The sequence below is a fragment of the Octodon degus genome, unplaced genomic scaffold (genome assembly GCF_000260255.1).
Source record: "Octodon degus isolate 3935 unplaced genomic scaffold, OctDeg1.0 scaffold00010, whole genome shotgun sequence".
Classification (NCBI taxonomy): Eukaryota; Metazoa; Chordata; class Mammalia; order Rodentia; family Octodontidae; genus Octodon; species Octodon degus.
In genome coordinates, this window is record NW_004524586.1 from 9,694,418 (window position 1) to 9,722,291 (window position 27,874).

General features: G+C 46.4%; 1 protein-coding gene across 1 annotated transcript in view; it reads left to right on the forward strand.

Annotated features, from left to right (window-relative positions):
• Cfap46 (cilia and flagella associated protein 46) overlaps positions 1-27,874 on the forward strand; it is a 105,614-nt gene that overhangs the window by 44,660 nt on the left and 33,080 nt on the right. Inside the window, exons 25-39 of the mRNA XM_023709044.1 lie at positions 483-570; positions 1,467-1,605; positions 2,030-2,213; positions 8,988-9,159; positions 11,304-11,509; positions 12,351-12,545; positions 13,349-13,498; positions 16,214-16,362; positions 17,135-17,233; positions 19,053-19,185; positions 20,061-20,207; positions 20,512-20,709; positions 20,821-20,927; positions 21,532-21,708; positions 22,738-22,873. Coding sequence (XP_023564812.1) covers positions 483-570; positions 1,467-1,605; positions 2,030-2,213; positions 8,988-9,159; positions 11,304-11,509; positions 12,351-12,545; positions 13,349-13,498; positions 16,214-16,362; positions 17,135-17,233; positions 19,053-19,185; positions 20,061-20,207; positions 20,512-20,709; positions 20,821-20,927; positions 21,532-21,708; positions 22,738-22,873 — 2,280 coding nt within the window. The remainder of the gene's footprint in view (positions 1-482; positions 571-1,466; positions 1,606-2,029; positions 2,214-8,987; positions 9,160-11,303; positions 11,510-12,350; positions 12,546-13,348; positions 13,499-16,213; positions 16,363-17,134; positions 17,234-19,052; positions 19,186-20,060; positions 20,208-20,511; positions 20,710-20,820; positions 20,928-21,531; positions 21,709-22,737; positions 22,874-27,874) is intronic.

Genomic DNA, 27,874 nt, shown 5'->3' on the forward strand with positions numbered 1-27,874 from the left:
TATGTGTATGTGTATGTGTATGGCGAGGTATGTGCCTGTTGTGTGCAATTTGTATGTAGTGTGTGTGATGTATGATGTGGTATATATGGTGTGTGGTATGTATGCGGTATATGTGTATGACGTACATGGTACAGTGTATGCTTGGCATATGTGTATGGTGTATACGGTACATTTATGGTGTGGTTGTGTGTAGAATATATCCATAGTATGTGTACATGCTATGTGTTGTATTTGTAGTGTGTCTTGTGTGGTGTGTTATGTGATGCAGTATGTGTGTGTGTGTGTGTGTGTGTAGCACAGTGTGTTGTGTGCCTAACCTGGCACTGAGGATCCCGTCTGTGTGGGTGAAATAGGACTTAGCTTTTATGACTCGGTACTTCTAAGTTTCAGTGCAACGCCTATAAATTATTATAGACACTAACGAAGGCAAAACGGTGGGGGACACTGCGGCCTCCCACATGCGTGGGTTCATCTTCCTCCAGGAGAAAGGGCAGACACTGCTGCTGCACCAGTGGCCCACAGCAGACCTGCAGATTGGTGGGACGGCGGCTGAAGGCCATTTCCTTCCAGGTGGGCAGGAATAGGGCCGAGCGGCCCCAGACTCAGGCCAGGGAGGGAGGGCTTGGCACAAGTTGAGTCTTTAGTGCTGTCACATCCGGTGCCCTTGTATGAAGCCTTCGCCGCAAGCCACGCCAACCACAGGCCCATTTGATGCTTTTCGTGGGGACTGTGGGAAGCTCAGTGTGCACTCGGAAGGCAGCACCCAGGGCCTCCCCCTGCCACTGTCCCGAGCTTCCCAAGTCCAGCTCGTGGAGCTGCTGCTGGTGGAGAGGGCCAGAGCTTTACGGGAAAACCATGATGGGCCTGGACTAAAAGGCAGGTCCTGCATGCCTCGGCCACGCTGGTCCTGGTGTAACAGGTACTGAGTTAGACTTGAGGGCCAGTCGCCTCAGCTGCTGTCCCCCTGAGCCCCTCCTGTTGCTTATCTCCTTGCCTCCAGCAGCGCAGCGCCTCCCCGTGCCTGTGAAAGCAGGACGTGGGTGTCAGGTTTCTGCAGCCTCAGATCTAGAAAGCGGCAAGTGTGAGGCGGTGCTGGCAGCCTCCGTGCTACAGCAAAGCACACAATGCCTGGTGTCCCGTGTACTAGCCTTTCACACTCCCCAAAGCCACATTGCTTCTGCTAAAACTGATGGAGAGGCGTCTCTGGTGGCAGAGACCAACCAGTATGCTTGAGGGACTGCTTCCCTCAGACCTAGACTGCCCAGGCTGGCGGGAGGCGAAAGACAGGGGACACATGGCCCACCCTTCAAACCAGCCCTGTGGGCCTCACCTTGCACTGAAGGTCCAAGGCTCCAAGTCACGAGGACTGTGCCACAGTGGAGCCCAGGAGCTCAGGCATCAGAAGGCATCAGGTAGCAAGGAGTCCGGCATCCCAGCCCTTCCTCAGGCTCTCCTCCCTGTCCCAGGCACCGAGGACGACCTCACACTCCGTGTTGCACTCTACGGACTGCTCTTCCATATCCACGCTGACCAGGACAACTGGGAGGCTGGCCTCAAGGTGCTGGACGAGGCTGTGCAGGTGCTGCCCCGAACTGCCCATCGCCTGTGAGTGCCTGCCCCCTTCACCCACCCAAGTGTTCCCTGCACTGATCCCCTCCCTCCCCATCCCTGGGCTCCCCAACCTGCCCATTCCACTGAAGGACACCACCTCCCAAGTAGAAATTCAACAAAAACAGAGAACAAATGGTGCCAAAAACCCAAGCTCTGTCTCCATCTGGTTTTATCCTTGTAGGCAGAAACATGGACAAATTGAATTCTCAATATTTTATGTATGCTTAGGGTTTGTTTTGTTTGTTTGTTTTTGAGACAGAGTCTCACTCTGTAGCCTGGGCTGGCCTCAAACTCACAGTGATTCTATCTCAGCTTCTCGAGTGCTGGGATGACAGGCCTGCACCACCAAGCTGGGCTGGACACTTAAACGTTTATCATTCCATTGGAGCATTAATTTCTCTCTTTGGCTCTTCTCTAGCTTGATTTTCAAACATATGATCATTGTGAAGGCCAAACTTGGCCAGAATTTTACCATGGAGATCCAAAAGTTCAAGGATGAAAGTGAAGACTATTTGGCACACATGTGGCACCGCCTGGCCCTGAACTCCAAGAATGTTCATGGAGAGCTGACGTGTTATCACAACGCAATCCAAGCACTGCAGGTTGGCATCTTGTCAAGTTGTGTAATTGTGGCAAAGACTCATCTCCTAGTGACAGAGACGTCCATGGGTTTAGGATTTGCTGGTGGACACTCATGGGAGCCACAGCTGAGGGAGCCCCAGGACAGCTGGGGGTCTTCCTTCAACGACAACCAGGGACTGTGGGCTGATGTGCCCTACGTCATCCTTCCCAAACATAAAAGAGGCTGAACAGAGACAGGGTAGGGTGGACAAGCCATCTTCCTGGGAGGCTGGAGCTGCTTAGTGGACAGGGCTCTGAAAGCCACACTCTAGACTTTAGGGTACTGAGGACATTTGCCCCCCAACAAGAGAGGCAGATAGACATTCCACTCACTCTGTGGTTGGGGTGGGTGAGAAAGGTGGTTAAGGCCCAGGAGGATTCACCTGAGGACCCAGTAGGAGGCACTAAAGGTGTCTCAGGCATCCAAGAGAAAGGTCTGAACCATTAGTCAAAGCCTTGAAAGGTGGGCAGGGGAGATGGCTCAGTGGAATAAGTGCTTCCCTGGCTAGCACAAGGGCCTATATTTCCAGGACCCTGAGCACACTCCATGCTGAGCCCTGAGCTCCCACAGGGCCCAGGTGGCCCAGGACAAGGTGGGGCAGAGCCTGGCCAAGAGGCTGCCCAGGTCCAGATGGCTCTGCCATTTGTTCCATGAGGGCCCACCTTGGCATGGGGGGTCGACACAGGCCTGGGCACTCCTGTGAGTGGAAGTCCAGTGCTGGCCTTCCTTGCAGTTTCCCTGCTGATCTTCAGGGAATGGAGGTCAGGTGATGATCAGTCTCCTGCAGAGGAGCAGAAGCCTCATCCCTAAGAAGGGCAGAGAGGCCTGCATGCCGGGCCTCCTCTGGAAGAGGTCTGTCCTCTCCAACTTAAATATTTTGTCTCCTCTTTCCATTATTTCTTTTCTTGGGTACAGTGATTTTTGGTAGATTCTCAGGGCTATCCAACCATCATCACAGTCAGTTTTAGGACATTTCATAGCACCCAAATTAGTGTCCATTAGAACTCACCCCCATCCCCACTCCATCTCTGTGGTCACCTGTTCTAGACATTACACTTAGATGGAATCAACTACTTGGTAATCTTTGGGTCTGGCTTCTTTCCCTGACAACTGTGTTATCAAGTTTCATTCTCACTGTAGCTTGTATCTGACCCATATTTCTTTTCAAATCAAAATAATATCCTATAAACATACATACATTTTGCATACCCATTAGTCCACTGATAGCATTTGGAGTTATGCCATAAATATTTTGTCGCTTCTAATCTATAAGTGGAATCATTGGGTTACATGTGGAGGTGTCTAACTGCTTGAGGTACCATATGCAATGTCTTCAGTGGCTGTACCCCATTATGTTCCCCCACACCTTGCCCACCATGTGGCGTTACCTGCACTCAGCAATCTTAGAGGGTAAGGAAATTGTGTTTTGCTTTGCATTTTCCTCATGTCTAAAGACATCAGCTGTCTTTTCAGAGACAATTCAGCCATTTGTGTGTCTTCTTTGGAGAAATGTCTATTCAGATCCTTCACAAAGGAGGTATTAATGATCTTCTAGATTCTTCAGAATCATCGTAGCTTCTCACTTTTCATTTCTCATTGTGTGGATTTGGGTCTTTCCTTTTTTGCTAAGGTTGGCTAAAGGTTTGTCTATTTTATTTAATCTTTCAAAGAGTCAACTCTTTGATTGATTCTTTGTATTGTTAGTCCCAGTTGCATTAATTTCTGCTCTAATCTTCATCCTTTCCTTCCTCCTATGAGTTTGGGCTTAACCATTTAACCATTGATTCCTACCACATTGGTTTATGTACTGACTATGCTAACCATCACTTGGGTACATGTCATTTCAACCAGTTGATTCTTGTACTGAATAAGTTTGATAAAATTGTCTTTTTCAAAAAAATGTATTTGAGGGCTGGCCAAATAGCTCAGTAGATTAAAGTGCCTGCAAGCAGGAACAGGGACCAGGGGTTCAATCCCCAGGCCTGCCATGCCAGTCCTGCCCCTGGAGCATGCTGAAATGGCAATTGAGACTGGGCATGGTGGTGCACAACTGTAATCCCAGCTCTTGAGAGGCTGTACTGTGTACAGCCTTTTGAGGCTGATCTACCTGTGCAGATCACTGTGAGTCTGATCTAGTAGTGAGACCCTGAACACACTGTAGACCCTTCCCTAAAAAGTACACACACACACACAAATGTATTTGGTGCAGGACCTACAGGGTCTCACTATGTAGATCGGACTCGTAGTGATTCTCCTGTTTTCAGCGTCTGAAGCACTGAGATTACAGGTACACACCATCACACCCTGCCTCAATCACTGTCTCAGTGCGCCCTGGGAGTGGGGCAGGCACGGCATGCCGAGGATCAAACCCCAGTAGCTGCATTCTGCCTAAGCAGGCACTTTAGTCTGCTGAGCTATCTGGCCGGCCCTAAATTTGTTATTTTTATATTTTTTCTTATGTTATTTTATAAAATAATTTTAAAAATGCAACTTTTGGTCATCCCACCTTTAAATAATTGGTCTTGTTTTTTTTTTTTCTAGAAATTTGAGTCTTGATATTAAGTTCTTTATTTTAACTCACTCTATTTTTCTGATGTGGAAATTCACTGCTATAAATTTCCCTTGTAGGACTGCTTTCATTGCATCACACACATTCCAATATGCCATACCAGCATTATTGTTCAATTGTAGAACCTGTCTAACTTCTTTCTTCTTTAGTTTCATCTGTCACTTACTGGTTGTTCAGAAGGGTATTGCTTATGCAGGTTTTGTGGTTTCTTTTGCCATTGTTTTTCCATTTCTTTGCACTATGTTCCCTTAATGTGCATGGAATACTTTCAGTTCCTTTGCATTTACTTAAGCATATTCTGTGAGCTAGTATACAGCGTTTTTTGAAAAAAGTCCCATGTACTGCTGAGAAGCACGTGTATTCTGTTGTTGTGGGATGGAATGTTCCATAGATATTTAATTCAGTCTACTTGTCCAAAGGTTTGGTTCATCTCTGATATTTCTTTGTTGATTTTTTGTCTAATCTCTTTGTGACAGTGGAGTACTGAAGTCCTGTGTTACATTTATATTACTGCCTATCTGATTTCCATACCCATCAGTGTTTATTTTATATAATTGGGTGCACTGATACTTGAGGGATGTACATTTCTTACTGTTCTCTCTTCCTTATTGATCCCTTAACAAGTATATGGTGACCTTCTTTGTCTCTTCTGATCAATCTTGGCTTGAACCCTACTTTGTCTGCAAACAGAATGTCTACCCCTGCTTTGTTTATGGGTTCCTCTCACACGGAGTATTATTTTCCATCCCTTGACTTTCTGTCTATGAATTTTTGTTTGAGTTAAATCTATTGCTTGTATGCATCGCATTTTGTATCTTGTTTCTTGATCCGCTCTGCCTGTCTGTTTCTTCCGATTGGTGAATGGAGACCATTTGCATTGGTGGCTATAACTGATAGTGCTGGCATAGCCTTATCATTATACTGTTTTCTTGTTCTTGGTTCCTTTTCTTTCCCCCTTATTTAATTCTGTATCTCACCTAGTGAATTCACTCCATTTGGCTTTTTAAAATTACTGTATTTTCCTAGACCATTGTCTAGGAACTAGAACTAGACTATTGTCCTAGAATTTTTTGGAGTACTGGTTTGGTAGCCATGAATTTCTTTAAGTGTCTTTGTCACAGAAATATCTTATTTCTCCATCAATGTTGAAAGATAACTTTGTGGATTGGGGGTTGTTTTCTTTTAGGCTTAAAAGACTTTGCTCCAAGCTCCTAAAGGTTTGTGTTAAGAAGTATGCTGTGAATTCTGATGGGTTTCTCTTTTAAGTGATTTGTTTATTTTTCTCTAACAGCTTTTAATATACTGTTCTTATGTTGAAATTTTGGACTCTACACTGTTGTATTCCTTTGTATTGGTTTTATTTCTCATCATGGTTAATTTGGGTTCTGTAAGCCCCAGTAATTTATATGTACATTTTTTTCATGCTTGCAAAGCTTTCTGCTCTTACATCTGTGAATAAAGTTTTATGTCCTTTGTGCTAGCTTAGGAATTTTCATTGATTTCAATCAATCATGTATTATTCTTTTTTGTATCATCTAGCAGTTTTGGGGGTTTTTTGTGGCCCCTAGCTATTTTTAAAAAGTTATTCATTTAATAATCTCAAACCACAAACCTGTCTTCTAGATCTAATACTCTGTATTCACATTGGTTCGTTCTGCTGTGTATACTTTCAATAGGATTTTTAATACCACAAATATCTCTTTGAACATGTTTTATGGCATCCAGTTCTCTCCTATGTTGGACATTCGTGCTTTCCATCATCTTCCTAAACTCCTCTATCTGTTTATCTGTATCTACTCTAGTTCCACTAAGCGTCCCCTTCATTATGGTCATCATCTCTTTAATTATCTGTGTAATTATTTCTGCTTTGGCTTTCTTAAGGGAGTTACTCATTTGCTCTGCTACTTGAATTATCACCATCTCAGAAAGCTGAGCTGGTAGCTCTTAGTCTCTGACACCCCAGTGCCTCTGGGTTTGTTTGTTTGTTTGTTTGTTTGTTTGTTTGTTTGAGTAGGGGGCATTGGGTTGCACCTTGCTTCCATGTTTTTCTCCCTCTTTTTTGTTTTCTGTATTGAAGCTTGTGAATCGCTCATGGTAGGTAGCTTTGTTACTAGTATCAAGACCTCTTAGGGCAATGACTACTTTTCAGAGATGTTTTCTAAGTGTAACTAGCTTTTGGCTTTTGAGTCTTTCCCAGGATCCTGCTCCTTCTTTTGACTAGGAATGAAAGCTTGTGGCCTGCTTGGCCTTGCACCCAGGTCTTTGGCCCTGGACTGTACTATGACAACCTGAGGCTGCCTAGATGTTGGCACATAGGAAGACAATTGATCACAGCACAGTATCACCTTCGGTGAAGTGGTACAACCAGTAATAGCAATAGCATAAGCACAGGCTAGAAAATGATATTCTGAGGACTAAAATAATTTGCTACCTTTAACCCTAGCACAAGATTTATATTATATAACAAAACATAAAACAGATCAGGAAATTATCTATAGTAGATATCCACTCAATGGAGCAATTTACCCTATGGGGAGAAAACTTAAAAATAGAAGAGGTAAAAATAGAAAAATGAAATTAGAAACAAAGATTACAAACAAGGCTGAAGGACAAAGGAAGATTATCTAGGCCTCAGCAAACTGATGAAGACAGGAGGGAAAGAAAGGAGGAGAAAGCAAAAACAAAGCAACTAAAAAGAGTGTTCACACAAAAAATTAAAACAAGCAATCTCCCCGCAAAAATGAAATGAGCAGAAAAATGTTTTAAGACCCAAGCAAAAAAATATAAATAATAGAGAAATCCCTCTGTGGTTTCACACCTGTGGTTATCGTCTACAGTTCTGTGGCAGAGTCCAATTCCAGGTGACTCTGCTCTCACTGTTAGACAGTGGAGACAGCCAGATCCCAGATCCATAGTGGATAATCCCAGCAGGCTGGGAGTAGGATTAGGCCAGGGTGCTGGACTGGGAATTTTACATCCAGTCATAGGGGTGGGCCCTGCATCATTTAGCTTGTAACATTCTAGGTGTTTCTTACCAGCCTGACCATAGCTTCCTGATCATTGACATCTCCCATGGATGTCCTTCACCCAGTCACAATGGGTATTAACACTGGAATCCCTGAGAGAAAGTCATCCTGCAGCTGCTCTGAGTCTCAGGTTGGGTTGGCTGCTCTCTGAAGGGATATCTGACCATCTGTCACTCAGCAGCTGTCGCAGTGTGTAGCACTGACCACTGTGTTCCACTGGTGCATTTTTTCCTCAAAGCCTCTGGAGTCATCCACTTCCACTGCATCTCTGTACATTGATCTTCCTTGCTGTTAGCACAAGCTAGGAGTCAGGGAAAAGTGCAGATTGCCCTTATCTTGTTTCTGTGTCGTGAGCTGACTCTTCAGATTCTCTATAAGCTTCAATTTTCCTTTCAGAGCCTTCCTGGGTCCCAGAGATCCACCTCCCTCCTTCTCTTCTTCTCCAGGTTGTTACATTCCAGGGTCCAGATTCTGAATATCAGAGAGGCTAATTTATTGTGCTTACTGCTCCACCACCTTCACAGAAGTATCTTGGCTCATTTTTAAAACCCAGTTACTTGTCTTTACATCACTGAGTTGGAAGAGTTCATTATGTATCCTGTATGGTAGTTCCTTATCAAACACCAGCTGCAGTGCCTTAGCCCAGAAGAGGCCTGGGAGGGAAGGTAGGATGTAAAAGATCCAGTGCACCATATGTTAGCCCCAGCTCAGAGCTGGGGTGGATCTCTGTGTGTGAGCGAGGGAGGGAGGCTAAGTTGTGCAGCCGTCATGAGCTGAATGTGCTCTGCACAAAGACTTGGGCCACCTCTTCCTTTCCCTTTTTCCCTTGGGAAACGAGTCTAACTCCCAAACCATCCAGGCCAAGACTCATATACACAAGGCTACTTTGTTAGAGCCCTGCATGGCATCCTCATCCTTGTGGTACAAGAGACACTGTGTGTGTGTGTGTGTGTGTGTGTGTGTGTGTGTGTAGCAGAACCAAGGGCTGGAGGACCTCCTACCATACCTTTGTCTACAATTAGAGACCTCCAAGAGCTTGATGACACAACCTTAGAGGTGTTTTCCAGCACGTGGTGTCAAGGCCTGGCAGAATGGTTCATGCTGCAGATCATTCCCGCGGGGCAGACCGTTCATCATGCTTTTCTGTCCTGTCCCAAAGAAACCAGAGAGTGAGTGGCAAAAGGTTGACTACATCATGGAGTTCAGTGAGTGGCTGTACCACAAGCAGTTTCCTCTTGAAGATGTGGTCGCCCAGCTCACATGGGCCATTGAGATCCTGCTGGCCATGAAACCCTCGGGCGATGTCCCCAAGGTGGAACCTGCACCAGAAGGTAAGAGTGCCTCCCCAGATCCCTTCAACTTTGCAGGGTGGCCATTGTCCTGGGGTGACCACACCTATTCTGTGTTCAAGGAATTTTCTATTGTAAACAACTATCTTGGTTACTTTTTTCTCATTGCTGAGACAAAATATCAAATGCCCAGAATTAAGGAAAGAAAAAGTTTATTTGGCTGGCAGTGTGTGGAGGTTTCAGTCTGCAATCAGCTGGCTCCAAGACAGGGTGGCACGGCACAGGGGCAACAGTCCAAGGTGACAGAAGACGTCAAAAACAACAAGAGCAAAAAGGGGAGCAAGCAAGCCTCCTTACCTCCCTCGTGCTGTACATGGGCTGTCTCCCCAGGCCCACACCATCTCTGTGCCCTCCTCTTCCACGAGCTGAGGATGTTTACAAAGTAAGGACCTGGCCCACTGATGAATCACTTAGCTGAACTTGTAGACTCCTCAAGTTGACACAAGAAGACCATAGCCACAGCAAAGCACGGACCCAGTGCCACGTTGAACGTGAGAAGCTCTCTATGAACTTGGGAGGCGGGCCTTGCTCCACCTCCACAGTGCCTGGATGGGCAGGAAGCAAGCAGGCCTCCCCCGTATCAGATTATATTCACAGGCAGGCTCAGGTCTTAGTGGGAGGCATGAGGAGTGACCCACTCAGTGGGCCACTGCTCTAGAGGCCGCCTCCCTGGAGGGCTGCAGGAGTAAGTGTTCCAAGCGCCTAGACTGGAGGTCTTCACACATTCCCATGATCGATGCAGACCCACTTCAGAATCTCCTTGTGAGACTCCAGACTGGCAGGGCCCTGTCCATACCCGCAGGTGAGGAGTGAAATGGGCCTGATGCAAGGGGAGGTTTGATGGTGAGGGGCAGGGTGGAGACACAGGGAGCCTCACCACAGACAGAGTGTCCACCTCCAGGGGAGCCCACTGGTCACCCCTGTGGCACTCAGAGAGGAAAGACTGGCCCTCAGAGCTCTGTGGTGTCTCCTAGCAGTACTGGACAATGCTGGTCTCATCAGGGTCACTGCCCTAGTAGTCACTGGGCCTGAGCCTGCTGTCATCATGGACAGAGGGTCCTTCTCAGAGTCCCCAGGTCTTTGGGGAAGTGATGAGATGTATGAGTGAGATAGGGAGGCAGCCCATTGCCACAGGGCCCAAGGTGGCCCCAGAATAGGAGCAGATTCCAGGGGCCTCTGGAGTCAGACAGGCAGCACCTGAGCAGCTCTGTGAAGCGTGGCAGACCTCAGCCTTAACCAGGGAGGTGGAGTTGTAATCTCTCATCAGCACAGCAGTCTTGGGGCTAGGGAGACAGCTCAGCAGTCTAAGTGACTGCCTGGCAAGCACAAGGACCCAGGCGCACTGTGTCAGCGACCGAAAGCAGATGTGGTGGTACATGCCTGTAATCCCAGTGCTGGGAAGGCAGAAGCAGGAAGCTCACTATGAGTCCAAGCTGCATAGTGACACCCTGTAGCAAATACACAAAATTAAAAAAAAAAAAATGACAACAGTCTCAGAAGGACAGACAAGCCCAGAAGGTCACAGGCCCCATGCAACAGGGTATGGTGACACAGGCCTCAGGACAGGCTCCACAGATGCCTTCTCTGGGTGCTGAAGCACCTCTAACTTGGGCTTGCAGAAGTCAGGTAGAATAAGGGGCAGGCCAAGGGACAGACCAACCCCATCTGAGTGACAGAGAAACATGCAGACCATGCACTCAGCATCCATCTAGGCAAGTCAGGGCCCAGAGCCCACCCCAACCCAGCCAAGCGGAAAACCCAGCAGCAAATCCTGGATCATCACTTCAGGAAGCCCGAGGGCAGGCCACAGTGGCACAGGACCCCAGCTGAGCATCCCACCAGACCTGGGGCCAGCAGCCTCCTGCATCCCTGGAGATGGGCCTCTCATTTCTCAGGCCTGGGAAAGATGGAAGAACTGCTCAGATGAACCCCCTTCAAGGATGGTGTCCACTGAGAGGGACCAGCTCAGGACCAGCAAAGGACATGGAGCGCAACAGGGTCAGGAGGGCCTGGCAGGGACAGGTGACTGGATTGATCTAGGCAAATCACCAGGCAAGAGAGGGATTACCTGGCACCCAGATGGTTAGTCCAGCCTGTCCTCAGCCACGGGCAACTCTGTTGTGCAGGGCAGTCCTCACCTGATCAGATACCTGTGGAAATTCCCGTGACCCCGGACATGGACACGTTCTCCTTGGAGCAGTTACAAAACGTGAAACAGTTGGAAACCCTGGCCCGAGCCCACATCCTGCGTGCCCTGGTGGTGTCTCCCAGCTCCTCCACCTACGAGGACGACTGCCTCATAGCGTACTCTCTTCTCAAGCGCATCTGGCAGGTGAGCCAACTGAGGTGCTGAGCTGCTCCATGGAGGGCACTACTGCCCCACTCTCCCCTTCCTGGGACTAGAATCTGTAGGACTCACACTTGCTATTTCCTAAAGAAACTTAAAAGAAATCAGAGCCTCTCCCAGTGTCTTTCCTAAAGACTCCTGAGATGAAAACACCAGTCCTATGATGTCCACATTCATCCTGCCTGCCTAACTAGCCCATCAATATTTCTCCCAGCCCTGCCACACTCCACATTCTCAGAGGTCCTCAAAGGAATCAAACCACTGTGTGCTCCAAATCAGCCCCTCCTGCTCTCTAAAACCTACCTAGCACCCTGCCCAGCCACCCCCCAAAACTGTCACAGCTAACATCACTGCCTCAGCCCAAGTCTTCTTGTCCCCTCATGGTCTGACAGCTCCAGGCTTCTAGAACCTTCTTCTGTCACAGCCTCAGCCCAAGGCCTGCCATGTTTTGCAGCCACCACCCACAGAGAGCTCTCTGGGGAAGCCACCATTGCCCCTGTCCAGGTCTGGCCCCCAAGAAGTGGGCCTGTAGAGAATGTCATAAGTTTGCCCACAGGAAGCCTACAAACTGAGAGCATCCAGTTGTCTCCGCGGGGGGAAATGCAGCCTGTGTCCCCATGTACTTGTGGGCAAGAGCTCCACACTCACTGAGCACTAAGCCTCTGGCAGGGGTCAGCTCTGCTCTGCAAGGGGGCTTGCCAGCCACGATCCGAGCTGAGCAACAGCGTCAGCCCCAGGTGCTCCCTCCCAACCAGGTATGGCAGGAGGTGGGTGCTGTGTCTGCTTTCAATGCTGCCATGACAGATTTCGTATCCCCCCCACCCAGGTTTCTTTGTTAACAGGAGGAAAATCCATTTCAGAAAAGCTTCTAGCGGCATCCAGTTCACAGCTGTCATTGTTGAAGAAAGAGAAGGAGAAAACTAAAGAAAAGGAGAAAGAAAAAGAAAAGGAGAAGACAAAGGATAAGGATGAGAAGCTGAAGGAAAAGGAGAAAGGGAAGGAAAAAGGGAAAGAGGAGAAGGTAATGGAGAGGGGCGAAGATGTAGGGCGGACCATGTTGCATCCTCACAGCAGTGGGACTGAGGGTGAGGGCCGCTGTAGGCTCCCGGACTTACGATCTCCGCTGTGAGTCCGCTTCCTCTTACGTAAAGTGTGGGCCGTGACTTCACTCTGCATGGTTCTCAGTAGTTTGCCCTGTGCCTGGAGTGGGCCTTTTCCCACAGCCTTTGCCCAAACATACAACTCATCTGTTAACTCAGGCTGTGGGCACCTGCAGAGTCTACTGGGGCCCCAGGGTCCTGGCCTCTTCCTGCACGGGAGCCTGTAAAGCACCCGTGGGATACATTATACCCTGAAAACAGTGGCTGTCCCCACTGTGAAAGTGGGTCTAAGAACCCACATATCTGCTGCCTTTCAGAGCCAGAAGCCCACTGGCTTCTGGGATGAAGCCCAAGTGCACAACGCCCCGCCCTTTAGGTCTGCAGAGGCTGAGTGCTGGGACCTGAATGCCAAGGACAGAAAGTATGCTTGTCACCTCTTGGACGTGAGGTTGGAAGCTGTGATTAGAAGTGAGGTGTAACTCTGGTGAGGCACCCATTGGAGTTGGAAGCAGGGAAGGCAGCTACGTAAAGAAAACCTGTGTGCCGTGGTGCCATGGGGCTCCAGAGAGAGGGCAGGTGTGCGTCACCCATCACTGTCCCTAAGGCAGTGCTGGAGGAGCACCATCTTCTTGAAGTCACTGCCTGCCCACTGCACAGCTGGGCCACTGAGGCATCCAGTTCTGAACTCCATTCTTTAAAGTAAACCCCCCACTCTCTCCTTCAGTCTCAGACCCCAGGGTCCACCAAACAGCTTGAAGAATTACCAACCAGCATAGAAGAATGGGCCTCCTACTCCTGCCCTGAGGAGCTGCTGTCTATATTCAAGCAAGACAAAAGTGACTTCATGGTGAACTCTGCCAGCATCCAGAAGCCAGTGAGTGGGCGGGAGGGAGCTGCACAACAGCTCACCTTGCCAGCACTGTCTCCTCCGCTTGGGGTTTTTATTACAGTGCAGCCAGAATATTAAACAGGCATTTCTCTAGTAAATTGTTGAAAGGGGACAGCTGTCTCTTACCTCCAGTTTAGGGAAGCAGAGACCACTTTTGGCTGCCACTCAAGATGCCCTCTGTCCCCAACAACTGCAGCATCCATGGGACGTGTCCCTCTGCCTGCATTCACCACCCAGGAATTCCACATTCCTAAACCTCCCATCATGTCTGCATTGGGATCTTATTTCTGCTAAACAAGTCCCACAAATGGGGAGGCCGAAGCTACAGAAGTCATGGAGTCAGTGGGGGGAGGTTCTCTCACCCCAGTTCAGCCTCGTGGTCACACGGCCTCTCTTCTCTGTCTAATCCCCTCTTATAAAGCTCCATGGGTTACGTGTAGGGCACACCTAAAAGGATTCTTATCTTGGTCATATGTGCACAGTCCTCTTGCCATACGAGCCAGGCTCCAAGGATTAGGACCCAGGGTCCTCAGGGGCAGTTGGTCAGCTCAGTATGTTCCGCCTGTTTTGGAACTTTACAGAAATGGAATCACTCATCATACTACCTTTTGGCTCAGCCTCTTTCACTCGGTGTAATGTGTGTAAGGCTCCCACACGCTCCTTTGTGACACAATAGCGTGTCCCCTTTTACCGCTGGACTCTACATGCTGCAGCACACAGGTCTCAGCTTCTCTGTCGGTCCCTCACCTGTTGATGGCCGTTGGGTTGGTCCCAATTCATGGCTTTGCAGAAGAAGCACCCATGAGCATCTGTGTACCCGTGTCTCAGTGCCTGTGTGTCTAGAAGGCACACTGCTGATAGGCTGTCTGGGCTACGGGATGTGCACACTTCCAACCATAGTGAATATTTCAGCATTTCCAAATTGTCTTTCAGGACAGTTATGCTGGCTTTCTTTCCCTTCTCTGTGGTAGTCCTGTTACCAGCAACCTTGCCAGCACAGTGGCCGTCACCTTCCCATTGTAATCCATATTCAGTACATGGGTTGGCTTCTCTCTACAGCTTAAGTGGGCATTCCCTGATTGCAGTGAAGTTGGACACGTTTCCAGCACTTTCAGTCTTTCTTAAATTTTTTTTTCCCAACGTGTGTATGTGTGTGTAGCCGGCTCAGCCCACCCTGGGGGCGGGGCTGGTGTGGCATGTGGTGCCAGGGATGGAACCACAGTCCCTGCACGCTTGCCTAAGCTTGCCTAAGCAGGCGCTTTAGGCTGCTGAGCTATCTCACCAGCCCCTTTCCAGCTCTCTCTGACTGGCCACTCAATTTCTTCTGTGAAAGCCCCTGCCCAGTGCATCCCCTATACTTTGTATCTTTTTCTTCTTGATTGAAAAGTCTATTTTAGAAAGAATATTACGACTGTCATGTGAATCGCAGGTTAACTCCTGCTTTATGATTTGCCTTTCTTCTCTCTTGATAGGGCCTTTTTACAACTAGAGATGATAGTTGTAACCTAATGTGTCTTTTCCTTTGTGATTAGTGTTTTCATGTTCCCCTTTTCTTCTTTTCTTTCTTTCTCTCCCCCTTTTTTAAAAAAGAAAACCTATTTTTCTTTGGAGGTCACACAGATATTCTCTTAAAATATTTCCCAGAAGGTGTACATACTTTCAACCTTTATGCATAAAGTCAGATGTCCATCTTCTGTCCACCAGAACTTCGCCTGCGTGTGCAGCACTGTGGGAAACCACCCCACCTCTCAGCCACCAGCCTTTGCAGTGTGTAAGAGTTGGGACACTCCCCTTACCTGTGTTATTTTCTAGATCTTGGCCCAGATACTTTTTCCCTGCATTGTTTACTCTACAGTTCTTAGAATCAGAATTTTAAAATAATTTATAATTTTTTTCTAACTTTCCACTTAAAAGTAACTGTTTTGACAAGCATAGTCCAGCATTACAAGCAACTTTAGATCTACTATGTGTCAAATTTTAAAGCAGTTGTATGGGTATAAAAACAACAAACACTCTACTTTTGAAGGATCAGTAACTTTTCTTGTCTTTTCTTTCTTTTTTTGGTGGAACTGGGGATTGAACTCAGGTCCTTGTGCTTGCCAGAGAAGCACTTATTCCACTGAGCCATCTCCCCAGCGGATCAGTAACTTTTAATGGAAAAATGAAACAAAAGATGAATCTACTGGCAGGGGAGATAGCTCAGTGGTCTAAGTACCTGCCTGGCAAGCACAAGGACCTGAGTTCTATCCCTGGTTCTGCATGCCATGCCAGCCCCTGAAGCCCAGGCATACCATGCCAGCCAAAACCAGGCATGGTGGTGCATGCCTGTAATCCTAGTGCTGGGGAGGTCAAAGCAGGAGGATCACTACAAATCCAAGCTGCATAGCGAGACTCTGTACCAAATACGTAAATAAAAAAGATTTTTAAAAATTGTTTTAAAAGATGAATTTATTGAATAAATGCATAAATGGGCATGTCTCTAGTGAGGCTCTTTATACTCAGGTGCTGATGACTACAGGACAGTACATGTGACATTGTGAAAGCTACTAATGAGGGAGAAAGGAAGAGTGTACACTGTCCCCTCATCCCACCCATACTTGCTGAGCAACTGTGGTGTGCTAGACCCTGCGCTGGCCCAAAGCTGGGGGACAGTGCTCCTGGCCACCTGTGACCTTATGTGTTTTCTGTGTGCTCTCGTAGACATGCAGCCTGTACTACCTGGACCACTTGGTCAAGGCCCTGCAGAAGCTGTCACTTCCTGAGCTCACCATCCCAGTCCTGCAGCTGGGTGTGCTCATCGCCAGCTCTGTGGTAGAGAGCAAAACCCTGGAAGATCTCTATCACCTTCGGTTGGTACCCTCCTTAGGTCCAAGGGAATATAGATCGGCTAGAGTGAAAATATGCCCAACAAATTCTAAGACGAGCAGCACTGTGAGACAGAATTGATAATTTGTGTAAATAACAAATCCCCTCAGATTTGTAAGTTAGAGAAGTCAAAATGCTTCAATGCAAAAATGGCCTTTTTATATTAAATTTTCTACCTGTTCCTTAGAGAGTATCCTTGCTTTAAGGAAACGTGCACTGAGGTAGCTCAAGATAAAAGGAATGTTTTATCTTCCATTTGCCCTCAAAGTCTAGGAGAAGGGAAAGTGGAGCGGAGGGCGTAATACAGAGGAGGTGTGAGGGGCTCACACTGAGGCTGTGGGGAATTGCCTGGGGGTGTCTAGGTGACTTTTCTATAAAGCTAAAGTTGTGTCTGAGTGAAAGGGTTTTAAATGAGACTCAAGTCACAGCTTCCTGCCTGAAGCACTGCCAGACCTGGGGAGAGCCTTATTTTGTCTCTGAAGATGATTGACATTATAAATGATGTAGTGACTAAAATCTATGCGTGAATGATTTCAAAGATTTGTACCTGAAGTCTGATAGTACCTGTTATTTTTTCACTAATAATTTTGCTTACCTTTTAAAAGTATTGAAAATATCACTTGGGCACATTATTTCTCTCTCTGTCTATCCGTGTCTAGTGCCGACACAAACACTAGTACCTGTTGCTTTTGCGATGGATGGCAGCCTTTGTAACAGGCTGCCATCTTCTTCTCCTCCTTCTCCGGCTTTTCCCAGACTCGCCCGGGTGTGTTCTGATCTGAGGCTGCGCGATGCAGCCACTCACCACGAAGAGGTGGTTGGCACAACGTACATCGGGGACATGGAGCAAGCCAGGTATGTTCAGGTCCTACACTGGGGGCCGGGGGAAGAGGACAAGCTCACTCCTGGGCGTGTGATCTCTCTCTCTAGCGTGGTACAGTACAGGCTAAAGCTTGCCCACTGAGAAGGGCGGATGAGAGAAGCTCCAGGGCCACCAGGTATCTCCAGGCCATCAGACACAGCCCTCCCTCAGCTGTGTGTGTGCCCTCTCCCACCCAGACCCCCTCTTCCTGCATTTGGAACCTCAGCTGAGTGCCTGCAGGTCCTGCGGGGCAGCAGCTCAAGAGTGCGAGCACACGGGGCAGGCCGGGATTAATTCTTTTCAGTGCCTTTCCCTCCACTTTAAATGAACTATTGAGCTGGGGGTCACTCTGAAGGGACAAATAGGAAATAGACATGGGGGAAGAGAGGGTGTCCCGGGGCCCACTTTAGCTCTCTCCTGAGAGACATGGGGCCTGATGATGGCTCTGGGTGAAGCATCACGTGGGGTTCTGGTCCCTGTCACTCAGAGACGCCTGAGGTTTGTGAATGTGCAGCTGTGTAACAACCAAATTAATTATTTTTCCTGTAGCAATCACTTTTAAACTGATAGACCTCCTTGGGTATATTCATATACTGTGATTATACACTATTCTATTTTGTGAATTTCACAATACAGTTTCTTCTCTTTTTTTCCTTCTTTTTAAAAATTTTTCGGTAATGAGAACCAAACTTGGGACCTTGCCCTTGGTAGGCAAGCACTTATGCCACTGAGCTGTATCTCTGGCCTCAATTTTTTTTTCTATTATTGTGAGCAATATGTTTCCTTTTACAGATTTTAGAAAATATAGATAAGGAAGAAATAAATGTTAGCCCTGGGCCCATCATTCAACTATATCTGCATTTGTGTTTTGATGCGTGCTCTTCTAGCCATTTTCTCCATTATATAAAAATATGATTTTTATAAAAATGGACATGCCATAAAAACTTTTTCATGTCTGAAGCTGTGGTAATGAGTGTCTCTATGACATTGCTTTGACATTTGTAAGCATGTAATCTATTTGTTCCGCCCCTGCCAGACATTTGAGTCATGTGCCAGGTAGAGGTGGGCAAATCCGAGGTCTGTTGTGGGGATCTGGGTGGGGTATTGTCACTGTCCTGAGACACATTCAGCGCAGTTGCTGAGGCTGTGGGCTCCTCATCATCGGTCTGTGATGAATAAGGCGAGAGGGTGTGTGAGGTACAGTGACAGCAGGAGTGGGTGGCGTAGTGGGGCTAGATTCTAAGGCAGATGCTCAAGGGAAGCCCAGGCAGTTGAACAAAACCAGCCCTGGGATCTGAGAGGCTTCAGCAGAAAGACTGGAAGTATAAGAGTCCCTGACAGGAGGAGGCTGGAGAGGAGGTAAGAAGTGAAGCAGACATGGGTGGGCCGTGGGAGGTACTGGCCTATTTTTTAAAGGACCACTGTGAATGTGCTGTGACAAATGACTTGGGGCAGGGGCTAGGGTGGCATGCAGGAGAACGCAGGGCCTATGACAGCAGGAGCCCACCCGGGACCTCTGTGGTGGTCCTGAGCCTAGAAGAGATTTGCCTTTCTAGTGTGTCTAAAGGTATGAGTCTGAGGTGAAAATCAGACCTCGACGTCAGGAAATGAGATCGCTCCTGACGGAGAATGGGCAGACTGGAAGTGTGAATGCTCAATTCCTGGGCACTTCTTTAGCCTTTGCAAATCCGAGTAAATGATGGCTTCTCATGGCTGCTTTAATTGGTACTTCTTTGCTTACTAATACAATTGACTATTTGTATTATTCATTTTGTTTTCTCTGCTGTATATTGTCTATTTTCTCTGCAATAGCTGCAGGAAAGAGATTGCACTGAAACAGGAGAAAAACAAAGAGCCCATATTAGAAGACAGCTTTCCAGCGCTAACTGAACAGCTGACTCCTTCGCACCCAGCGGAGGTGAAGCCGCTTACAGCCCAAGACAAGGTAACCCGCTTTGCCATGGCACCGACTCACGTGTGGTGTGGCTGCTCCACAGGACGATGGTGAAGCCAGCAGGAAACACTGAGCTGTTCAGTGCTTCCTGCATACACTCTTGTGTTGGGCCACATGGAAAAGCCGGAGCCTGATCAAGTATGTTCCCACCCTAGGGCCTTAGGAATCTCCAGAGAAGATGACGTGTACGTGTACCCCAGACTGCCATGGGACGGGTCTGCCAGGGGCCTAGGCAGCTAGAAGAGAACAGGGGTTTCTTATGGAACAGAGCATGTACCTCGGGGCTGGGCTGGCCTCTTGAGACCCATGTTGACTTATCGCCAACTGGCTGTCTCCTAGAGACCAGCAGGCTTACCTTTCCAAGTTTGTCCCAAAAAAAAATAGCCTTTCTAGCTACCAGGCTCATCCACCAGGAACTGATTCTCCAGAGCGCCAGGCTTTGAGGGTCATTCGACATCTGGAAGTCTACATCTGTAATGCAGTAAGAAAGAACTCAGGCCTCAGAGTGTGTGACCTCCTCCAGTGGGACCAAGGCTTAGCAGGTGACCCAAGTCCAGGGGCTCTGGGTCAGTCATGGACCTTGTGGAACTGCACTACAGGCCCATCCAAATCAGTCAGGACATACAGAGAAGGGAGGAGAGTGCTGGTGCCACAGAGGCAGTGCCTGCGCCGAAGCTAGTGGAAGCCTCAGGTGGCTACAAGGGAAAAAGTGAGGAGAGGCAGGTGGCCCGGAGGCAAATGGCAGCAGGGTAGAGGCCTGTGGTCTGCCTGAGCTTCAGCACTGAAGGAAAGGCCCACCTTCACCAAAACATGTCACACAGGACACGGACACAAACCCTGACCGTTTAGGGCCATGTATCTTACAGCTTTTGAAGATAGATGGAGAGACCGGGAAGGGCCTAGACGGCACATCCTATCCCCAGTTGTGGATGCTCAAGGCAGAGGTCCTGCTGGAGATGGACCTGTACCAGCCAGCACGGCTGCTCCTGTCAGAGGCGTGCCTGGCTTTTCAGGTGAGGCGCCCGTTGGTCCACCACCTCTCAGGCTGCTTGTTTCCCCTGCACACAGCCATGACACTTCTGACTGGGAAACAAGCTTGTTCTGTGTCCTTCAGTCACACACACACACACACACACACACACACACACACACACACACCTCTCTTTCAAGGGTAAACTTGGGGCCTGAGACTCCAGCTGCCACAGAAGCCCCACAGCCAGACAGAAAGGCCTGGTGTCCAAGGAAGCCCACAAGTTTTCTATCTATCTATCTATCTATCTATCTATCTATCTATCTATCTACCTATCCTCTCTTCAGGAGCTCGATGATCCCTGTGCAGAATCACAGTGCCTGTTCCTTCTAGCACAGTTGGCCAACAAGGAAAACAACCATGGCCAAGCTAAGAAAATGATCGAGAAAGCCCAGACACTGGGTGGAAATGAGGAGTTTTGGTACAATTCAACCCTGACTTTGGCAGATGCCATCTTGTCTACAGAAGATGAGGGAAGAAAGGTGGTAAGGGACATGTTGGGTACTTCCAGTCTGGTGCTCAGTGGGGGCACACAGCGGCTAGGGTGACCTTGCTGTCCCTGGCCCTACAGTAATATTGATGTTGGTTATCTGCAGGTTTGCTGTCTATTTAAAAAACTCATAGCTACCTTCAAAGTCCTCCAGAAAGAAAGGCCTAACCGAATGCCCGTGCTGGAGTTCATCACCACAGATCTGGAAGCCAGGTAGCAGTGCCAGTTCCTGAGAGGCTCACGGCTACTTTCCTACCTGCTACCTTTAATGTTGTATTTCATACCCAGGGAGGTTGAGACCTAACACGTCCACAACCCCCTCTCCTGACTCCAGGGACTACAGAAGTCCCTGTGTCCCCTCCAGCTTCCTCTGAGAAGTGGGCCTGCATCTGTATGTGCAGACTGCATGGCTTGGACAAGAGGCCGTGGGCCTCAGAGCAAGGGGGCTCCCCTGGCTTTGCAGAAGCAGCTCCAGCTCCAGTTTCCTCCGCATCTTTCCCACAGCTCTGGAGCCCCTGCATCTATCAGCAGTGTCACTTGGGTTTGGTCAGACACAGTTCATCCCTTTACCCATGTGCTGGTCAGTTGGGAGTGTGCATGATAATTTTGCATTGAATCTAGTGCAGAGAGTTGGACTTGTTGGTCTCAACTCACATGATCAAGAATATAGCTGTAAACGTCTGGTGTGTGGCAAGGCTGGAATGAGTTGGATCCAGCAACATGGGGCCCACACTGGCCACAGTGAGGGTTACCACAGTCTGAAGCTTCTATGTGGGGACTGTGGCCCCACACCCTCTGACAGGTATCTGTCCAGCAGGTGTGTGAGCATTCAGATCCAACTCATCCGGGACTCAGCCGACAGCGAATTCCCTGAGTGCTTAGCGTTGCTGAAAGAGTTGGACAGATGCCTTCTGGACACTGAGGAAACATTTATCAGCTGTGGCTACAAGGAACACTGTGTGGATATAAAGCTAGAGCGCGCAAAGATAAAGAGGTGAGGACTCAGCTCTGATGCTGCCGGTGACAGCGGGGTTGCCTGTGGTTTGCTTCCCACGGCAGGACTGGCCACAGCCCTTCGCACTCTGTGGCTGCTGCTCCCCAAGACCTACCTCATGGATCGAAGACCTTGTTCCCAGTGCCCCTCACCCCCTGCAGTCCCTCAGGGTCCCAAGCAGCTCTTCCTACTGACATCTCACTGTTTCTCCTGAACCATTCCCAGGTTTCCTCTTAACTCAGCACCACCCAAGAGGTCTCCCAGGGACCTCCTGGTCCTGACCCTGTGGTTGCCTACCCTCCCCCTAGGGACACATTTCAGAAACCTATAGCCTCCACGAGTCCTGCCTTTGACTCCTCCCTGCCCGCACCCCACCTTTGCAGTATGCCACTCAGCCTCTGAGGAAGGAACCCCCTACCCCACCCCACCCCCGGCAGACTTACATGTGCTCACATAAGGGTCCTACTCATGCACACCCTGGAACCATCCACACCAGCCCTATCCTGCTTCCAGGGTACATCCAACCCCAAACGAACAACACCTCACAGATACCCTCTGCACTCAACTCTGCCACCTTCCATCTACTATGAGTACCCACCTGCCTGTTTATATACAAGCAACTCCAAAAGCAGGCTTTCCTGAGCCCTTGTGAGGGATGGAAGACTGACACCTAGGAAGTCCAACCAGAGTCATGTCCCAATGGAGTACAGCACCCTCTTGGGATTGCGGGAAAGCAGGAAGCCACATGGTCAGCCAGCAGCCTGGTGTGCTGTTGCCTTGTCAGATGCCTTTGGGGCGCAGGTTTCCTTTCTCACAGGTGTAGTGTCAGAGTGCACTTACTGTGTCGTTCTGTGTTTTAATCTTTGCTAATATCTTGGGCATAGTTTTATATCAAAACACATAATTACAAAATTTTGAGTATTAAGAAAATACATAGTATAATGATGTGGAGATGATATATTTATATATCAGTACTAATGACAAATACTTAACATCTTTGCTCTAAATTCCATTCGTATATCTATAAAGGTTATGTAGCAAAATCGAGAAAGAAGGGGAACAAAATATTGCATATCGCTTGGAAGAATATGACTTGGTCCAGAAAGCTGCAGCTGAGGAAGAAGAGATATTCCACAGGACTCAAGGGTTGCTAGCCTTTCAAGATGTAAGTACAAGTCCTGGCTTCTTGAGCACATCTTTGTCATTACCAGCAACATCTAGAACCTCAGTACCATAAAACACAGCTGACCTCTGCTTCTGGCCCTCCGTTTCTCTCCTCTGAAATGACCAAACTATATGAAACAGGATTTTCAAAACTCTGAACTCCAGCATGACAAACAGTAACTCCCGAGCTAGGGTCCAGGCTCACTGGGACTAGGGGGAGGGGAGCCCAGACTCTTAGTTAGGGGGTGCAGTGAAGAGCACAGGAAGACAGAAGTAGCTAGAGTTGGAAGATCAAGTCCCAGGAAAGAGCGGCACATGGAGATCTTCAAGGGATGACACAGAGTGTCCAGCTAAGGACGAGTCATTCCTGGGGGGAAGTTGCCCAAGGCTGGGGAAGAACCAGTCAAAAGGATTACAGGAAGCCATGCTTAGTGTTCACTCTGGAAAGGATCAACATCCACTCCCCCACCTGGGCTGGGGAGCTTCAGTGTCCCCCACAGAAAGCTTCTTCAAAAATATAAATCTGTGAGAAGTAAAAGGATGAAAAGATATGCTAGCCCTGATCAAAAGAAATTTGAGGTGGTTACATTAACCTCACATGAGGAGATTTCAGAGCAGGCATTATCGGGGATATGAAAATTCACGTCACAGCTAGAGTGAAGAATCTAGCCGTAAGAGGCCATGGTGACTTAAATATCTATGTACTTGATGACAGATTTTTGAAGTAAATGAAGCATAAACTGCTAGACTGCAGTAGAAAAACTGACAAATCTATAATTATTGCCAGAGATTTCCATATACCTTTCTCAATTATCAGTGGAATAAGAAGACAGAAAACCAGCAAAACCTTAGAGAATTTGAAGACTGTCAACCAGCATGATTGATAGATATTTATAAAGGGTAGCACATAATGGCATCAAAGTAACATTGGCTGATGTGCATGAGACTTTTTCCATCATAGACCATAGTTGGGACCATGAAAGGAGTCGCAATAAATTTAGAAGACCTGGGTGATACAAAGCATACACTGCTGTCTCAGTGGAATTAAATCAGGAACTGAGAACGGAACTATAGAACAGATAAACCCATAAACACAGAAAAAAGAATCATTGCTAGGGGACAGAATGGAAATTCTGAGGAATAACTTACTGGGTTTCCTTTCAGAGTGAAGACAATGTTGAACTAGAGAAAGAGAATGAATGATTACAAAATTTTGTTAATTTACTAATTACCACTAAATTATAAACTTAAAATTGCTAGTTTTGTCTTACATGAACTTTATTTTTTAAAACTAAAACATAGGTATCTGGAAAACCTCAAGTATTTGGAAAATATATATCTCACACTCAAATAACTCTAAGCCACAGAAGAAGTCAAAGGAGAAAGTACTTGGAACTAAAGGAAAAAATATTTTTAAAAATTTAAGAAGTTAGCAATTCAGACCCTAGTGGGAAATTTGTAGTACTGAGTACCTGTATATGAAAAGAAAAAGACTAAATAAATGACCTTCATCACTACATGCAAAAAGTAGAAAAAGAACAAACTAAGTCCAAAATAAGTAGAAGAATAGAAATGAAAGATCAGAGAAGAAATCAGTGGAATAAAAACCAGAAAATTAAAAAAGAAAGTTGACAAAACCAAAAATCATCCTTTGAGAAAATCAATAAATTTAGACTTTTCTAGTCAGATTTGTTAAACAAAAAAGATAAGACATAAGTAGCTAATGTTGGAAATGAGTGATGAACTATCTCCCAGGATTCTACAGATATTGAAAAGATAATAAGAGGAGGGCCGGCCAGATAACTCAGCAGACTAAAGCACCTGCTTAGGCAGATGCAGGGACCAGGGTTTGATCTCCAGCGTGCTGTGTCAGCCCTGCCTACTGAGACAGCAGTTGAAACTGGGCATGCCTGTAATCCCAGCGCTTGGGAGGCTGAAAACAGGAAGGTCACTACAAGTCCAGTCTGTGTAGTGACATCCTGTAGGCCCTGTACTAAATACATTTTTTAAAAAAAGATAATAAGAGAATGATTTCAATTTGACCCTTCAGATGTAGTAGGCAAATCCAACACCCACTCAGGAAGAGATAACTGGATAGCTCAACACAAAGAAATTGAATTTTTCATTGAAAGCATTCTCACAAAGCACACATCAGGCCCAGATAGGTTTACTTTAAATACTACTAAATATTTAAGAAAAAAGATCATACCAGTTCTATGTGGATTCTTCTGGAATGTTGAAAGAGAAAGAAGATATTCCAACTTTTCTATGAGGTTAATATAGCCCTGATTTGGGCGGGGAGAAGACCAGCTCTTGGGAGGCTGTAAACAGGCAGATAACTATGGGTCTGATCTAGTAGTGAGAACCTGAACACCCTGTAGACCCTTCCCTAAAAAAAAAGAAAAGAAAAGAAAGAAAAAGAAAAAAGATAAAGAAAGCAAATGAAAAACTATATACAAGTATTCCTTATGGACAGAGTTCCAAAAATTTTGAACAAACCTTTAGATAATTAACATATATTAAAATATAATACAGTATGATTAAGTAGGGCTTACAAGAATAGTTTTAAATTTAAAAAATACCAGTTTGATTTACCTTTTTTAAATATTAAGAAAAGCCATAGGACCATCTCAGTAGAGATGTGCAAAAAATATTTGACAAAAATGCAACATCCACTCATGATAAAAACTCTCAGTGAACAATTGGAAGAGAGATTCCTCACCCTGGGGAAGGGCATGCTGGGAAATCTAGACCCAGTACCGTACTCACTGGTAAAAGCCTGAATGCTTCCCCTTTTGAAAAGCACAGAAACAGTGGAACTGTCTTCTTACCACTTTCATTTGGCCTTGGTATGGAAGTTCTAGGCAAAATAATAAGGCAAGAAACATAATTTAAAAGCATTTAAATTGGTTTTAAAAAAAAGCAGTAAAATAGTTTTGGTTCACGGGTAACATGATCATATAGAAAATCATATACAATGTACCAAAAAATAGTGAAATTTAAGTTAAAGCTGATGTATCAGTGAGTTTATTTGAGTTGTAGGCTGCAATAACAGTATACACATATCATTCACATATTTCTATATAGTAGGAACAACCAATCTGACACTAAAAATACAAAACCAGTATCATTTATGACAACATAAAATGAAATTTGACCCCTAAATATGCAAACTTGTACCCTGGAAACTATGAAACATTACTAAGAAAATTAAAGCACAAGTAAATGAAAAGGCATATGATAGTCATACATCAAAAGATTCCACAGTTCACACACCTATAGTATTTGGATGCCAATGGAATACCCATCTCTGACAGGACTAAACAAAAAAAAAGGGATACAAAGGAAGGACCATTTTGTATCTGTACATGCAGAATAGTTAGGAGAGATATACAGCTACTTTCACTTAATTCAGTGAGAAAAAACATTTGTACTAATAGTGTTTGGACAGGATATCCTGTCTGCATCTTGTACTATGGATAACCACTAAGAAGATAGCAATGTGCAATGTATTAGTTATTGAAACTGTCCTATTAATCTGTTTTGAAACTGTCTCATTGCTATTTGTATCTCAATATAAAAAATAGGAAAAAAAATCAACATTTGTTAAGATATCAGTTATCCCTGAATTATCTGCACTCCTGATCAATATTACTGCAAGATTTTAATAGAAATAGACAAAATAGTTTTAAAACTTATATTTGAATTCAAAAGGCTTAATATAACCAGCACAATTTTGAAAAAGAAAAACAAAATTGGAAGTCTAATGTTACTTGATTTTGAGTCCTATTATAAAGCTAAGAAATCCACACAGTGGCAGCACCCCCACTCACTTCTGCCACATTCTCAGGACCCCCAGATCCAGCCCTAGCCCAGGCCCAGTGAGTGTGCTGGAGAGCTTCTCCCCTCCCCTACACCCCTTTGTCCCCTTCAGACTCAGCTCAGGCCTGGCATACAGGCCTGGGGTGAAACTCTGCAGCTGGAGCCCCTGCAGAGAGAGAGAGGAGGGACAGAACCACCCAGCTAGGCCAGGAGCAGAACATCTTGCCAGAGGGACACAACAGGTTCACTCCCAAGGGTGGCAGCAGGAAGGAGCTGAGCACAGCAGCCAGATCCAAGCCAGGCACAGCTGGATAAATCCAAACTTTGTAGATCTTCACCTGAATTTCAGTACGTGCTAAGGTTATAACTGCAACGAAGATCTACAACAAAGGTCAGAAGACAGTGCTACATAAAATGACGAGAAGGAGCAAAATGCAATCGCAGACACCAAGCCCACTCATAACAAGTGCAGAGGACAGTAGCACAGAACAAATTGGGAATCACACAGCTGAAATCAATGAATCAAGAGCTTCTGAAATAAAGAAAGAACTGCAGTAAGGCTTAGAGGAACTCAGATAGGAAATAAAAAAAGAAATCCCTGAATTAATAGCATCTGCAGTAAAGAATCAAATGCAGAAATATATGGAGGAAAACAAATGCCCACTCAAACAAGTGCAAAGGACACTAGCTCAGCTGAAATGTATAAATTAATAGTGTCAAAAGTAAATAAGCAACAGCAGAAAGATATAGAGGAACTCAGTAGAATTAATTTCTGAAATAAAAGAAATCTCTGAACTCATAGCATCTGAAGTAAAGAATCAAATACAGAAACATAGGGAGGAAACCCAATCTGAAAAAAAAGCTACATTAAAAGAATTAATAACTCCTTCTAAAGAAGACATTGATTAAAAAAAGAGGAGATTAGAAAAATAATGGATTCCTTGAGTGAGCAATACAGGAAAGAAATAGATCACATGAAGCAGAGTCAAAGAGATATAGAGGAACTTAAAATCTCAACCACAAACTTGGAAAACTGTTTGAGTGAAAGTGAAAACAGACTTTCAGATCTTGAAGACACTGGTGCAGCTAGTGAAAAGGTAAGAAAAGATCTCTTAAAAACAATGAAGATACAGGAAAAAATAATTCATCACTTGCAAGACGATGCAAAGATGAACAATGT